Here is a 13600-nt window from a genome sequence, read left to right as displayed (position 1 = left end):
GATAGGTATCAGGCCAATGTGGTGCCGATCTTCAAGAAAGGGTGGAGAGTGGATCTGGCTAACTGCAGGCCCATTAGCCTGACTTCTGTCTTGGGGAAGATCTTAGAAAAGTTTATTAAGGAGGCCATCCTTGATGGACTGGCCCAGGCTAACATCCTAAGGGATAGCCAGCACGGGTTTGTTGCGGGTAGGTCTTGTTTGACCAATCTCATTTCCTTCTATGACCAGGTGACCTATCACCTGGACAAGGGAGAAGAGATTGATGTCATATATCTTGACTTCAGAAAAGCTTCTGATCTGGTATCCCATGATCGCCTCTTGGCCAAACTGGCCAGTTGTGGCCTTGGCTCCACCACGATCTGCTGGCTGGGAAATTGTCTCCGTGGTCGGACCCCGAGGGTTGTAATTGATGGCAGTCACTCATCGTGGTGCCCTGTGACCAGTGGGGTCCCTCAAGGCTCTGTCCTGGGACCCATCCTGTTCAACATCTTCATTAATGATGTGGACATTGGAGTCAGGAGTGGACTGGCCAAGTTTGCCAATGACACCAAACTTTGGGGCAAAGCATCCACGCCAGAAGAAAGGCGGGTGATCCAGGCTGACCTGGACAAGCTCAGCAAATGGGCAGATGAGAACCTGATGGTGTTTAACACCGAAAAATGCATGGTTCTCCACCTTGGGAGGAAAAACCTGCAGCATCCTTATAGGCTCGGCATGCTACGTTGGATAGCACTACAGAAGAAAGAGACTTGGGGGTCATCATTGACCACAAGATGAACATGAGCCTGCAATGCGATGCTGCGGCTAATAAAGCGACCAAAACGCTGGCTTGCATCCATAGATGCTTCTCGAGCAAATCCTGGGACGTCATTCTCTGCTTGTACTCGGCCTTGGTGAGGCTGCAGCTGGAGTACTGCATCCAGTTTTGGGCTCCACAATTCAAAAAGGATGTGGAGAAGCTTGAGAGAGTCCAGAGGAGAGCCATGCACATGATCAGAGGTCAGGAAAACAGATCTTACGACGATAGCCTGAGAGACATGGGACTCTTTAGCCTGGAAAAGCGTAGGCTCAGGGGTGATCTGATGGCCACCTATAAGTTTATCGGGGTGTTCACCAGGATCTGGGGGAACGTTTGTTCACCAGAGCGCCCCAAGGGATGACTAGGTTGAACAGTCACAAACTCCTGCAAGACCGCTTCAGGCTGGACATAAGGAAGAATTTCTTTACTGTCCGAGCCCCCAAGGTCTGGAACAGTCTGCCATTGGAGGTAGTTCAAGCACCTGCATTGAACACCTTCAAGAGTAAATTGGATGCTTATCTTGTTGGGATCCTATGACCCCAGCTGACTTCCTGCCCTTTGGGCAGGGGGCTGGACTCGATGATCTCCCGAGGTCCCTTCCAGCCTTAATGTCTATGAAATCTGTGAAATCTATAAACACAATTTTTAGTGATATATTTACAATTTTTAAGTGAATTTGGAAGCCTACCAGTGCCTCAATCATTAGAATAAAAAAAATTCAAAATGCCTATATAACTTAGCATTTGATTTTACATTTTTTATCATAGAAAATCAGAGCTCCCCCTCCAGCCCCTTTGCACACCACAACACAGCTGTAGCTGGGGCTGTCCCCCTGATGCTTTGTTGTGCTGAGCAGCCCTGATATGCTGATGCCCTGCCCATGCCACTGCCCCTTCCTCCCATCCTACAGTCTCCTAGCTCTTAGTGCCCCTCACTATCAACCTGCTACCCTCTACCCCCAGACCCCAGTGTGCAAGGAAGGGAGTGGGTAGGTGGAGAACAGGGTGGTTGTCAGGGGAAGGGAGATATGGGCACAGGTGATGCACGGGGGTGAAGGGGGAGGCACAGGTGATCCACGGTGGGGCATGGGCAACGTGGGGGGGGAGGTGTGCATGTTCCCTCCCCCCACTCCAGATTTCTCCACCCACAGTAGCTGTGCTGTAGCTGGGCTGGACCAGCTGTGGCCAGGAGCCACTTCTGTGGCTCAATGGCCAGGACCCAGTGTGGGAGGGAAGGCCATATTGCCATGGTCACCAAGGTGAGGTGTGGTGGTGGCGGCGCAGAGTTGTGCCCCCTGCTACTGCTGGGTGGGCAGGGGGTACCTTACTTTGGCAGCTATGGCAGCACAGTGCTCCCTCTCATGCCAGGTCCTATCTCTTGGGCCACAGAGGGGCTCCTGCCTAGAGCTGGTCTGCCCAGGCTGCAGCCCTACACTGCTGTGGGCACAGAAATCTGGGGGTGCATGTGCACCCCCACTCCATGTTGCCTGTATTCCTCTGCCCACGACACATCGCTTATCCCCTCCCTGCCCCCATAGACAGTAACCTTTAGGGGGCTGCTGTCTGCCACACTGCCTAGCTTAGCCTCTCTGTGCATGTGTGCACACAAATGTGCATGTGGCACCCTTTGTGTCCTGCTCCCCCAGCCCCAAGCAGCCCCTTACAGGCTGAAACTGCCAGCCTGCAAAGGGAAACCCATAGTTTTCAGGGCGGGGTTTCCTTTAAAGAAGAAAACCTACATTTTTCTCCTTTAAAGGAAAAAAACCATGTTTTTCCATTGCAAATGTAAAATGCAGATCCATGGTCATAACCATGCCCCCTTCAACTCCTCTTTCTGCAGGCCCCTGGATATAATATATTAAGTGCTGGATATTTATGCCCCAGTTTAAGTTGTTTAGCCCTTGTGCGTGATGTAGCTCAGTGACCTTGGTTATTAAAAACCAGCAAAATGTCTGTCATGAATGACGGTTGGGGGAGGGCCAGGGATAGAGACCAGCATCTGGCCCTACGTGCTCCCCACCACCAGTTGCCACTCTGGGTCTTGCCCTGCACCCACCACCTTGTTTGCTGCTGCTCTGAGTCATGCCTAGCTCCCCCTGCCGCTCTCTGTTCAGCCCCGCTCCAGCTGTGCTCCCCCGCCCCCCGGCTGCTCTGTGCACAGCTGCATGGGGCAGGGTAGTACATGGCGTAGGGAGCACCCGTGGTGTGGGGAGTGCATGATGGCTGTGTGGCATGGGGAGTGGCCACATGACATGGGGAATGCCTGCAGGCTGTGGCCACATGACATGGGGAGCAGCTCCAGGATGTGACGCAGGGTGCATGGCGGGGCATGGTGCGTGGTTCCGCACGAGGGAGGAGCACCTGCCAGCTGCAACTGTGGTATGGGGAGTGAACCCAGGGTGTGGTACAGGGGGCAGTGCTGCGTGCCTGTGGGACATGGCATGGGGAGTGGCCATGGCATGGGGAGTGTCTGCTGGTTGTGGCACAGCACTGGGGGGGGTGCATGGCATGGGGAGTGACCACGGTGGCAGGAGCACCCCTCAGCTGCGGCCGCACAGCATGGGGCTTAGCCTTGTGGTGTGGTGCAGGGCATGTGTGGGAGCATGGCAAGTGGCTGTGCGGGGTGCAGTGGTACAGGGAGCGGCCCTGGGGTGAGGTATGGGGGGGCATGGTATGCAGCTGCAGAGTGCCACGCAGGGCCCAGGCATCAGGTACACACCCTGCCTCCATGTCCTGCAGCTGGCACCATGCCCTCTCCATGGCCTACAGCTGGTGGGCGCTCCCCATATGGGGGGTGGGGCATGGCACATGGTTACAGGGTGCTGTGAGGGCTTTGGGCACAGGGGGTGTGCTGCAGCTGGCAGATGCTACCCATGCCCCCCTGCCCACTCCCCTCTTGGCACCCTGCAGCCATGTACGATGCCCCTTCTCTCCCATGTAGGGTTGCATGCCAGGGCCACTCCCCACAGAGGGGAGCACACCTTGGCTCTGACCACCTCCATTCTTGTCTTCACCTCTGCCTGTCTGTCTCTTTGTCTGTGAGGCTCTGGGCCATGCAAGCGCAGTTGGCCCGTAGCGATACGGACATACAGACGGAAGCGATAAGGCTTTGTTATATTAGAATAATGCAATTATATAAAAATCCATGTGGATTTTCTTACAAAAGGTCCGTGTGGTCAGTATACATTATTAATACATAAATAAGTAACTGAAATACACTGTATCCCAGGCACGTAAGACATTTTGTTCTGTATTGACCAGCAAAAAAAAGTGAACAAGAATTGAAAGATGAAGAAATGGAGTTGTTTACCAAATACTACATGGAATGGAAAGGAGGAAGAAAAAGTTTTAATATATCGTATCTGAACATACCACGATTTTATTACAGGGTAAGTGGTGTATCCAAACCTAAGGATATTCCTTTCAAGAATAGAAAACGTTACTTTTTAATACTGCCATTTTAATCCCAAGAGCTTAATTAGATCAAAATATGACAGCTTTATTTTGCAGTGTGTTTCTGTGTCCTCAGATATAGATTTAATCAGACTCATATGCTGATTATGGCATGAACTAGTTTCCTAGCACCACACTTGATTGGTTATATTCCTCAGTAGCCAAGCCTACTAAAATAATTCATTTTTTCTTTTCCTTCCTTTCCCATCTTTGTTGGTCTTGAATTGGTATTCCTGGTGTCATGAATACCATTTATTGTGAAGGTATGAGCCAGCTTTTCTGAGAATCTGCAGAAGCTGTCAATCATTTGGTTTGAGTATAGTTACAGGCTTATCACAGTGATTTTTATGGCTCCAGGCTGGATAGATAAGGCACTCATATAGGACACCTGGCTTCAGTCCCTGTTCCAGTGACTATTCAAGGATTTTATATTCAAGAAATAAAACAAGCTTCAGCAGAAGAGGGAGAGAAGCCTGTTTCCAAATACCTGATTGGCCAGTGGTTAAGGCATTCAGCTATGATGGGGATGTCAAATATCCAGCCTGCAGTTCAGATGTGGATGTAGAGCTGCTCCAGCTAGCATGTCATGTGATTGATTAGGGAATTTGGGAGCATGGCTAGTCGGGGTGGGCGTGGCCTGCTGCAGAATCCAGGGCTCTGGGGACCCAGTGGACAAGGCCATGGGCAACAGAGGGGGCAAGTGAGGGCAGCATGACACAGCCATTGCTCACCCTGCAGGTGATTGGCCCACCACCGTTTGTGCTGCCTCCACCAGAGAGAACAGCCTCCTGGACCATAGTTGCCTGTCCTGCTGCTACCACAGCTATTTGCTTACAGCTGTTCCCCACTTGCCCTACTGCTATCACAGTGTCTGGCACTGCCACTGCCCTGTGCCCCAGTTTAGATCTGGCCCACAAAGAGCCCTGCGGTCTGGATCCAGTGTGGGGTATAAGGTGAGTTTGACACCCCTGACCTAGACTTGGGGGTCATCATTGACCACAAGATGAACATGAGCCTGCAGTGCAATGCTGCAGCTAGTAAAGCAACCAAAATGCTGGCTTGCATCCATAGATGCTTCTCAAGCAAATCCCGGGATGTCGTTCTCCCCTTGTACTTGGCCTTGGTGAGGCTGCAGCTGGAGTACTGCATCCAGTTTTGGGCTCCACAATTCAAAAAGGATGTGGAGAAGCTTGAGAGAGTCTAGAGGAGAGCCATGCACATGATCAGAGGTCAGGAAAGCAGACCTTACAACAACAGGCTGAGAGCCATGGGGCTCTTTAGCCTGGAAAAGCGCAGGCTCAGGGGTGATCTGATGGCTACCTATAAGTTTATCAGGGGTGACCACCAGGATCTGGGGGATCGTTTGTTCACCAGCGCGCCCCAAGGGACGATGAAGTTGAACTGTCATAAACTCCAGCAAGACCGTTTCAGGCTGGACATAAGGAAGAATTTCTTCACTGTCCAAGCCCCCATGGTCTGGGGCAGCCTGCCATTGGAGGTGGTTCAAGCACCTACACTGAACACCTTCAAGAGCAAATTGGATGCTTATCTTGCTGGGATTCTATGACCCCAGCTGACTTCCTGCCCTTCGGGTGCAGGGCTGAACTCGATGATCTTCTGAGGTTCCTTCCAGCCTTAATGTCTATGAAATCCATGAAATAACAGAACAGTGGAGTTTAAATCCCTAATGGAAATTAGTTGGAAAACATCATCTTGTAATCTCTATTTCCCACATCCCGTGTGAATATTCTAAGTACTGTGCTGTTGGACAGAGGTCTTACCCGGTAGGCATGCTTTGGGAATGCCTAATAGTGTGGATCTAGCAAGTAGAATAGGCAGGAGAATGCTTAGTTTGAGAATCCTGTCAAGTGTTAAGGATGAAAGTGCTCAGTGATGTCAGGAAATGGGCAGTTATGCATCTGCTTGTAGCAGTAATGTAGGTTTTACATGCAAAGATTGAACTAATTTAGGTAGTTACCTACAAGAAGACTCAGCATTCCCTACTGGCTAGCTTAGATATGTTCATTCTTTTTTATTAATGTGTGTGTCCCTTTTTCAGTGTCTAAGTGTTCTCATACATTGTACAGGGGAGCCTAGTCGCCTAACTCAGGGTGCCTTAAAGTTAAATGTTACAACACCTGAGATATTGTGGCTCTAACTCTCACTGACCAATCAGGAGCCTTGGTCTCTAATAATAACAGTCATTCATAGTGTAGCAGAGAATGCCTGTATCTGCCTCTCATTTGTGTTAGTCTTCTTGGAGTTCTTCATCAATCAAGTTAAAATATACTTCAGTGCAAAGTAATAATCAGGGATCCTGTTTCTTTCTGTTAAAAATGCAAAATTCTCTGATTTGGAGCAGGGTGGGGAGGCTTGGTGCTACTGCTGCCCACTGCTCCAGGAGCACTGTGCTGCCATGGCCATCAAGGTGAGGCACCCCCTGTCTGCTGCCTTAGTGGAGGGGTCACAATTCCACACCGCCACTACAGCACCTCACCTGGGCAGCCATGGTGGTATGGCATTCCCAGCAGCAGCAGCACCGAGCCTCTCAGCTCTGCTCCACCCTCCTGTTCTGGGTCCCAGCCACTGGGCTGCAGAGGCAGCTTCTGCCCAGTTCCAGTCTGGCCAGGCTGCAGCCCCTTGCAGGCTGGAACTCTGCCAGCCTGCTAAGGGAAACCTGCAGTTTCCTAGGTTTTACTCTTTTTTTAAAGGAGAAAATCCACATTTTTCTGCGGGAAATGGAAAACCCAGATTCCTACTAATAATTAATACTGTTTTTTACTAAAGGTAGACATTGGAGTCAGATTTTTCTGTACAAGAATTCTCAGCTCTTGTGCATGGTCAGGTTCTAGTAACAGAAGTATGGCACACTGAAGTATGAGACAATGAAGCAATAATATTACATTTGCACCTTTGAAAAGGCTATATATTTTTAAGGCTTTCAGGTTATCTTCATTTTGCTGTTGGTTATTGTTTAACATGTAGTAGCACCACACATGGGCAATGCGTAGGGAGCCCATGGTGGGGGGCACGTGTCCCCTCTGAGATTGGCCCTTCCTGGCAGGGGAGTGGGATACCAAGAGAAGCACTGGCTGGTGCCCCCCCTGAGATTGGCTCCGGCCGGAGAGTGGGGGTGCCAAGAGAAACACTTCTGGTTTTTCTGCCAGTGCTTCCAGGGCTGGAGATCAGCTGCTGGGGGGCTCCTCCCCATGGTTGGCTGTCAACCGCTGGTGCTGCCCTAGACTCAGGAGGCACCAGTTGCCCATGGCACCGCAGTTCAGAACATGAAATGGTGCATGTATAGAACAGCAGCAGCCAAGTTAGAATATAAACCAAAAAGCAGTAAGAGACAATGACTTGAGGCGTTTTTTATTCATTAATCTTTCATGAGAACAGGAATCAAGTTCCTGAGAAGACGTTGGCTCTGTACTTAATGTAATTCCAGCTTGTATTGCAAAAAGTATATTCTCCCTATGGAAATGTGTTGGCCATGTATAATAAAGAGATAGTAAGATCCTACTTCTTTCTCCTTTTTTTGACACATTCATCATACATTACATATTGTATTGTAAACTCTTTGCATGTCAGTGTTCTCTGTGCTGGTATGGTGATGCCATTCTTAGCAAAAAACATGGCCCCAATTCTGACTAGAGCTTAGGATTCTTTGAGTACTACTGCAGTATATATAATGACAGCACTCTAATTATTTTTAGCTGCCAGCTGAGGATGAAATCTTGCTGCAGAAATTACGAGAAGAATCTAGAGCAGTTTTCTTGCAGAGAAAAAGTAGAGAGCTGTTGGATAATGAAGAGCTGCAAGTAAGAAGGCTGCGTGTGTGTGTGTGTGTGTGTGTTATTTTTAATGTGCTTTTAATGCCCATCTTCACCGCAGAGTTAACTTGGACTTCTGTGCAACTAACATTACTAATCTGGCTCCTGTCGAACAACATTTTTCATTTCTAGTTATGGTGGTGTGTATTCGGGGGGGGAGTAAATACATGAGCTAGTTGGCCAGTTGTGGAATCATAGGGAAGTAGGGCTGGAAGGTCATTTAGTCCAATATCCTGCTCAAGGCAGAATCATCCCTATCCAAACCAAGCCTAAAGCCCAAGTGCTGTTTATATGAGTGAGACAGTTTTCACTCAGACAACAAAGTATGTAGGTTACTAAGCCACTCTAATTCTGATACTTGTCCAGTGCCTTCTGTCAGTTCCCCTTTGTGACCAAAAGACAAACAGCTCTTCCCACAAATTCACTGTGTCAAATCTTAGAATGGTTCACTTATTATAAACGATGGAATACGACTTCAGAGGCCTTAGCAGAGGGGTGGCAAAGTCTGGCCCACAGCAGACTCCATTTCCCAGCAGGCCCTTCGCATGTTGCTGTGACTGGTTTCCATGGAGCCCCCAGCAGTGGTGCCACCCTTGACAGTGCAGGGCCAGGATTTCCACAGAGATTAGCCCCAGCAGCACTGGTAGGGTGGGGAGCTGCTCTGGGATCGGGTCTCGGATATTGCAGTGGTGACAGTGTGGTCCAGAGCTGGGGCAGAGCTGCGATTCACTGCCTGCACGCCTTGGGCATGGGCATGCAGGCAGTGGATTGTGGCTGTGCCCTGGCTGTGGACCAAGCTGTTAATCACTGCAAGATCCTGGTCCTGGAGCAGCTCTCTACCCAGCCACGTGCCCTGCCAACGCTAGGGCCAGTCTCCTTGGAAACGCTGGCCCCATGTTATCACAGTGCCACCACTGCTGGAGTTGTCATGGACACTGGCCGTAGGGACTGTTGGGAAATGGACTCCAGTTGCCAGCTGAATCTGCCATTTTGCTCACCCCTGCATCTAGTAATACACAGTGGTATGTATTACTAGACACAGTCCAGTATGTTTTTGCTCTGGGCAGCTCTCACCCAAGCTAAGTCAACCAGTGTGCTCAGATTTGTGCTTCATTTTCTAAAGTTAACTTAAGTGAAGATATTCTCTTAGACAATCTGTTTGAATGTGTTCAATATCTGTTAAGTGACATTTCTCAAAACCTTTTAAAGAATTTGTGGTTTCTTCTGGACAAACATCAGACACTGCCTATGATTGGGGAGGAAGCGATGATCAATTATGAAAACTTCTTGAAAGTTGGTGAGAAAGCTGGACCCAAGTGCAAGTAAGGCTCTTTCATTTAGTACATTTTTACTAGGATTACGTTATTTTTTTTAAGTTTTAAGAGACACTTTACTCAGTAGTGAGAAATGGTGATAATTCAGATAAGAATGTTACCGCTGGTGTCTGAAATGCACAATATCTGATCAAGTGGTAGAATATTTTTGATGCTGTTGCATTTTCATTAAGAGGGGATATATATATAACAGAAGTATGTTTCTAATAGTAAATATGATGTCCAGAAAATTGCAGTGCTCATGGGGTTAGGAAGGAAACTCCATCTGCAGTATCAAGATAAATAATCCTGCTTTTTCCGCACCATTGAAGGCAAGGAACATCTAGTATAGCAGCCCAGCTAGTCTGGCTGGGCAAGGAGCAAGCTAGCACCCAGGAACAGGTAGTAGTTGGGCAGTTCAGTTTGCATCTATCATTGTAAATATGGGGAACTGGAGACTGCTAAAACAGATTTGAAACTGAATGGAATTAAGATGTTCTAAGGACCTGAGCACCATTCAGTCAACAGAAAGCATCTGTTGGAAGCAGCAGTCATAGCAGGTAGCGCACTGGTCATTATACTGAACTTAGCTCTGGTGCCTTAGAGATCTCATGGTATGCACTTTACTTCCTGTAAAAATACATAGAGTTTGATATTATGGGGAAATATCTGGGCCTAATGAGAAGGCTGGACATGGTATGCCTAGTGTCATACCCTTCAGTGTTCTGTTTCTTTTGCTGTAGAGTATCAGACAATTCTGTCTGAAATTCTGTCTGATTTCATAGTCTCTTATTTTGTTGTGTAGTCATGTTGTACTTGTGCATTCATATTATAACATTTACAAAAGTCATACTATGACTGAGATTTCAAATTTGTCCCACCATTTTCAAACCTTGTTACTGCAAGAAAATGAGCACACGTTATCCTATTAAAATATTCAAAAGAATTTTAGTCAGTTGGGGCCACCATGGTTGCATACATCATTCGGTGCAGCATAATTAGGCTTGGAGAGTTTTAGTGCTGTTTTGTTTGCATTTCATAGGCAGTTCTTCACAGCCAAAGTCTTTGCTAAGTTACTCCACAATGATCCTTATGGAAGGATATCTATCATGCAGTTCTTCAATTATGTAATGAGAAAAGGTCAGTAGAAGTTTCTTTCTTTGGTGATATTTGTTTTCCTTTTCAGGGCCATTTAAATTTTATTGTACCAGCATGCATCCTTTGAAGTCCAGTAGGGCGACTGCTGTCCTCTACTGAGCAGCATGATCTGTCTCTTGAGATCCCATGCTTCCACTGCATCCTTTTTTCCTGACTGTTGTATTATAGGAGAAAAAAGATTTAAATTCATGTAATACAATTGGCAGGTTCCATATGGGTTTGAAATGCACCTTTCTAGCTCATTCTTACCTTGAATTCCTGCTAAATGCTCTTCAAATTGACATCACATGTAGAGAAAAGAAGTGAACAGGTGACTCAAGTGCCCTATGCTGTTCTCTAAACAAATTTGGGTTTTAGTTTCCCTCCTTTCTATGTTTAAGTTGTGTAGAGAACTGCAAGAGCTCATAGGCTTGGCAAGAATATGTAGTCACAGTTGTTTTGTAACAGTTTGTTTTTTCTTGGTTACTTAACAACTCTTATTTTCTTCCCATCCATTCTAAAGATAAGCCTAAAGGACACCTATTTTCCACCAATTTTAAAAACAAACTTTTCAGAAGGTAAAGCATTTAACCAAGAACAAGGAGTGTAGCTACTCGTTTCTTTTATTGCTTTACTGCAAAGCATTTACAGTATGGGTTCCACTTGTATAAAAATAGATGATTGTAATATCTGAAAACTATAGGAAAGTCCTACAACAGTGATCCAGTGGTTATTATGGACTTCTGTGGGCATTAGACCAAACCTTAAATCTTCAATAGAAAGTAACATTCCAGGTATATAGACCACTCCTAAGCCTTAACAGCAAGATTTCAATCCTGCAGTATATTCCTCGCTAGTAGTCACATGGTACCAGGTTGGGTGCTTTTTATCTAAATTGCATTTAATAGAAGGAACATGTATTGAATATTAGTAAAATTTATTGCAAAGATGTTGCTTATGTTTTTGAATGGTAACAGAATTTGTCCATACAATTGTAAATGGGAAGGAAAAGTGTCTATGAGACAGATCTCTTCACTTGATAAAAGTGTCTACATATTTATCTGTGTAATGCTACAGTCAGGGCTTGGCTGGTCTGGAATTTTGGATGAAAACCCTTGCTATTCACTGATGAAATGTTGAAATCCCTAAAAAAAAGGACATTGCAAATGACTGTCAATTGAAACCAGAAGTAATTGTGCAGTTTATTACTTGTGATTTTGTTTTGGGGAGCTGTGGGCTTTTGTTTTGTTTTGGGGTTTTTTTGTTTTTGGATGTGTTCTCACATTTTATGCTTAATCTAGAGATTTAACAGTATGTGATAGTGGAATGGTAGAACCAGTAGGTAAGGATGACTAACTAACTAACTAGATGTAACTAGGTGACTCTGAGTTTAGCAGCAAGGAGTGTGTAGCCTAGGGTGGGTGCATTTATGCTATAGCTGTTGGGAATGACAGCTTAGCATTTGCAGAACACTAGGGGCAACGCATGTGCTGGGCAAGATGCAGTCCCTGCCGCGAGGAGCTGGCTGGTGTGGATGTGGCCTGATGGCCATGGAGTAGCTTACCCTAGATCTGGCTCTAAGGAGCAGATGCACAGCTGGCTCTCCCTGGCTGGCTGCTGGCAGGAGGTGCCATGATATGTGCCTACAGTAGAAATGTCATGTCCCCACTCCACAAGAGCTAGTGAACACCCAGCTCCTGTGTGCCTCCGCCCAGCCGCTGCCGTGTTCATAGATGCTAGGGTCGGACGTTGGCTTATTTATAGTCATTAAAATTCATGCTTATTTTAATTATCTTAAATTGCTGTGCCTTGTGTGTCTTGTGAAGGGCTGTGAATCTAAATGAGGTTATTTGAGCAAAGATTTTTTTATAAATACTGCTCCCTCAAAAAATCACAGGACATTGAAATTTACCAGTATTACTTTTTGTGCACCGATTATGTTTCCAATCTTCCCAAAAAAAGTATAACCCAATTTATTATTGATCTCAATTAATGTCCAGAACCAACTGCCCTGTTGGGGAAGCAGTATTTCATTATTTTGGAGTAAAAAAATGGATCTAAATGTGAAAGCAGCCAAATGGACAAACTGAAAAAGTCATTTGTGCATGTCAGAGTTTGCAGACAGCCTGGCATCAAAGGGTATGTCCAAAATGTATAACGCAATACTGTTGATCTAGTTCTGCACCTTGCATCTTCTGAACAGGAAGTGATGTATCCATGTTAGTTAGTGCAGTGCCATGGCACATGCCAATAAACACTACACTGTGCTGGATGTTATCTCAGATAACTGGATGGCTCCGGATGATGTGCTCTGGCCATTGAGTCCAAACACCACCAAAACTCACATGCAGGCTCAGTGTTTTGAAAATTACTATATCATAACAGGGCCAAGGCAGAGTTTTTTGTCCACGTTTGGTCCTTGCATTGCTTGGATGTAGTCACCTTTGGACAAGGAGATGGGTTTGATATTCAGATTTACTTTAAAAAGGGATTTTCTGGTAGACTGTCTTAGAAATTGTATTTCATGTCACGACTAAGGCAGATTTTGGGAGAGAAGGCAAGGGAACACCCCTTAAGGGAAATGGATCTGTTCATACCTGTCAGTGCTCTTACCAGGTTGCAAGCTGCTGTTCTGATTGAAGAACAATGTATTGTTTTTGGTCTCTCCTGCTACAGAAGCTTGTGCAGAGCCTCTTTTCTATACACTGGCTCTTGAATGGAGCTCAGACTCTTTGGCTCCTCCTTGTTGCATCCTGATGGTAGAATTTGCTCATCGCAGTTCATCACTTACAGCTTATCTTCCTTGTTTTCTTCCTCCCTCTTCATGATCTCACCAGTGTACTGGGAGCATTGAGGAGCCAGGAGAAGGGAGAAGCTTGATATGAATGGTAATGAGTTGTTCCCAGAAGCTGCCTTGTGCCCCACAGTGGTGTTCCCCTTCAGTAACACTGCCTCTTCAAATGCAAGGGCAATGTATTATCCAAGCTCTGCTACACCAAGTTGTTGACCAGCAGTGCCTCAGAACATCAGACAAGGTTCTTTGGGTGCATCTGATATCTTTTATTAGAC

At 46.5% G+C, this 13600-nt stretch overlaps 1 protein-coding gene across 2 annotated transcripts in view; it reads left to right on the top strand.

The window, feature by feature from the left end:
• PPP2R3C (protein phosphatase 2 regulatory subunit B''gamma) overlaps positions 1–13600 on the top strand; it is a 28078-nt gene that overhangs the window by 1212 nt on the left and 13266 nt on the right. For both annotated transcript variants that reach the window (XM_090033613.1, XM_090033612.1), the window contains exons 2-5: positions 4060–4187; positions 7965–8069; positions 9291–9403; positions 10437–10534. In XM_090033613.1, coding sequence (XP_089889739.1) covers positions 4060–4187; positions 7965–8069; positions 9291–9403; positions 10437–10534 — 444 coding nt within the window. The remainder of the gene's footprint in view (positions 1–4059; positions 4188–7964; positions 8070–9290; positions 9404–10436; positions 10535–13600) is intronic.

The sequence above is a fragment of the Crocodylus siamensis genome, chromosome 2 (genome assembly GCF_052110815.1).
Source record: "Crocodylus siamensis isolate JL-2025a chromosome 2, ASM5211081v1, whole genome shotgun sequence".
Classification (NCBI taxonomy): domain Eukaryota; kingdom Metazoa; phylum Chordata; order Crocodylia; family Crocodylidae; genus Crocodylus; species Crocodylus siamensis.
The sequence above is the reverse complement of the archived record's forward strand: the minus strand, read 5'-3'. Positions and strand labels throughout refer to the sequence as shown.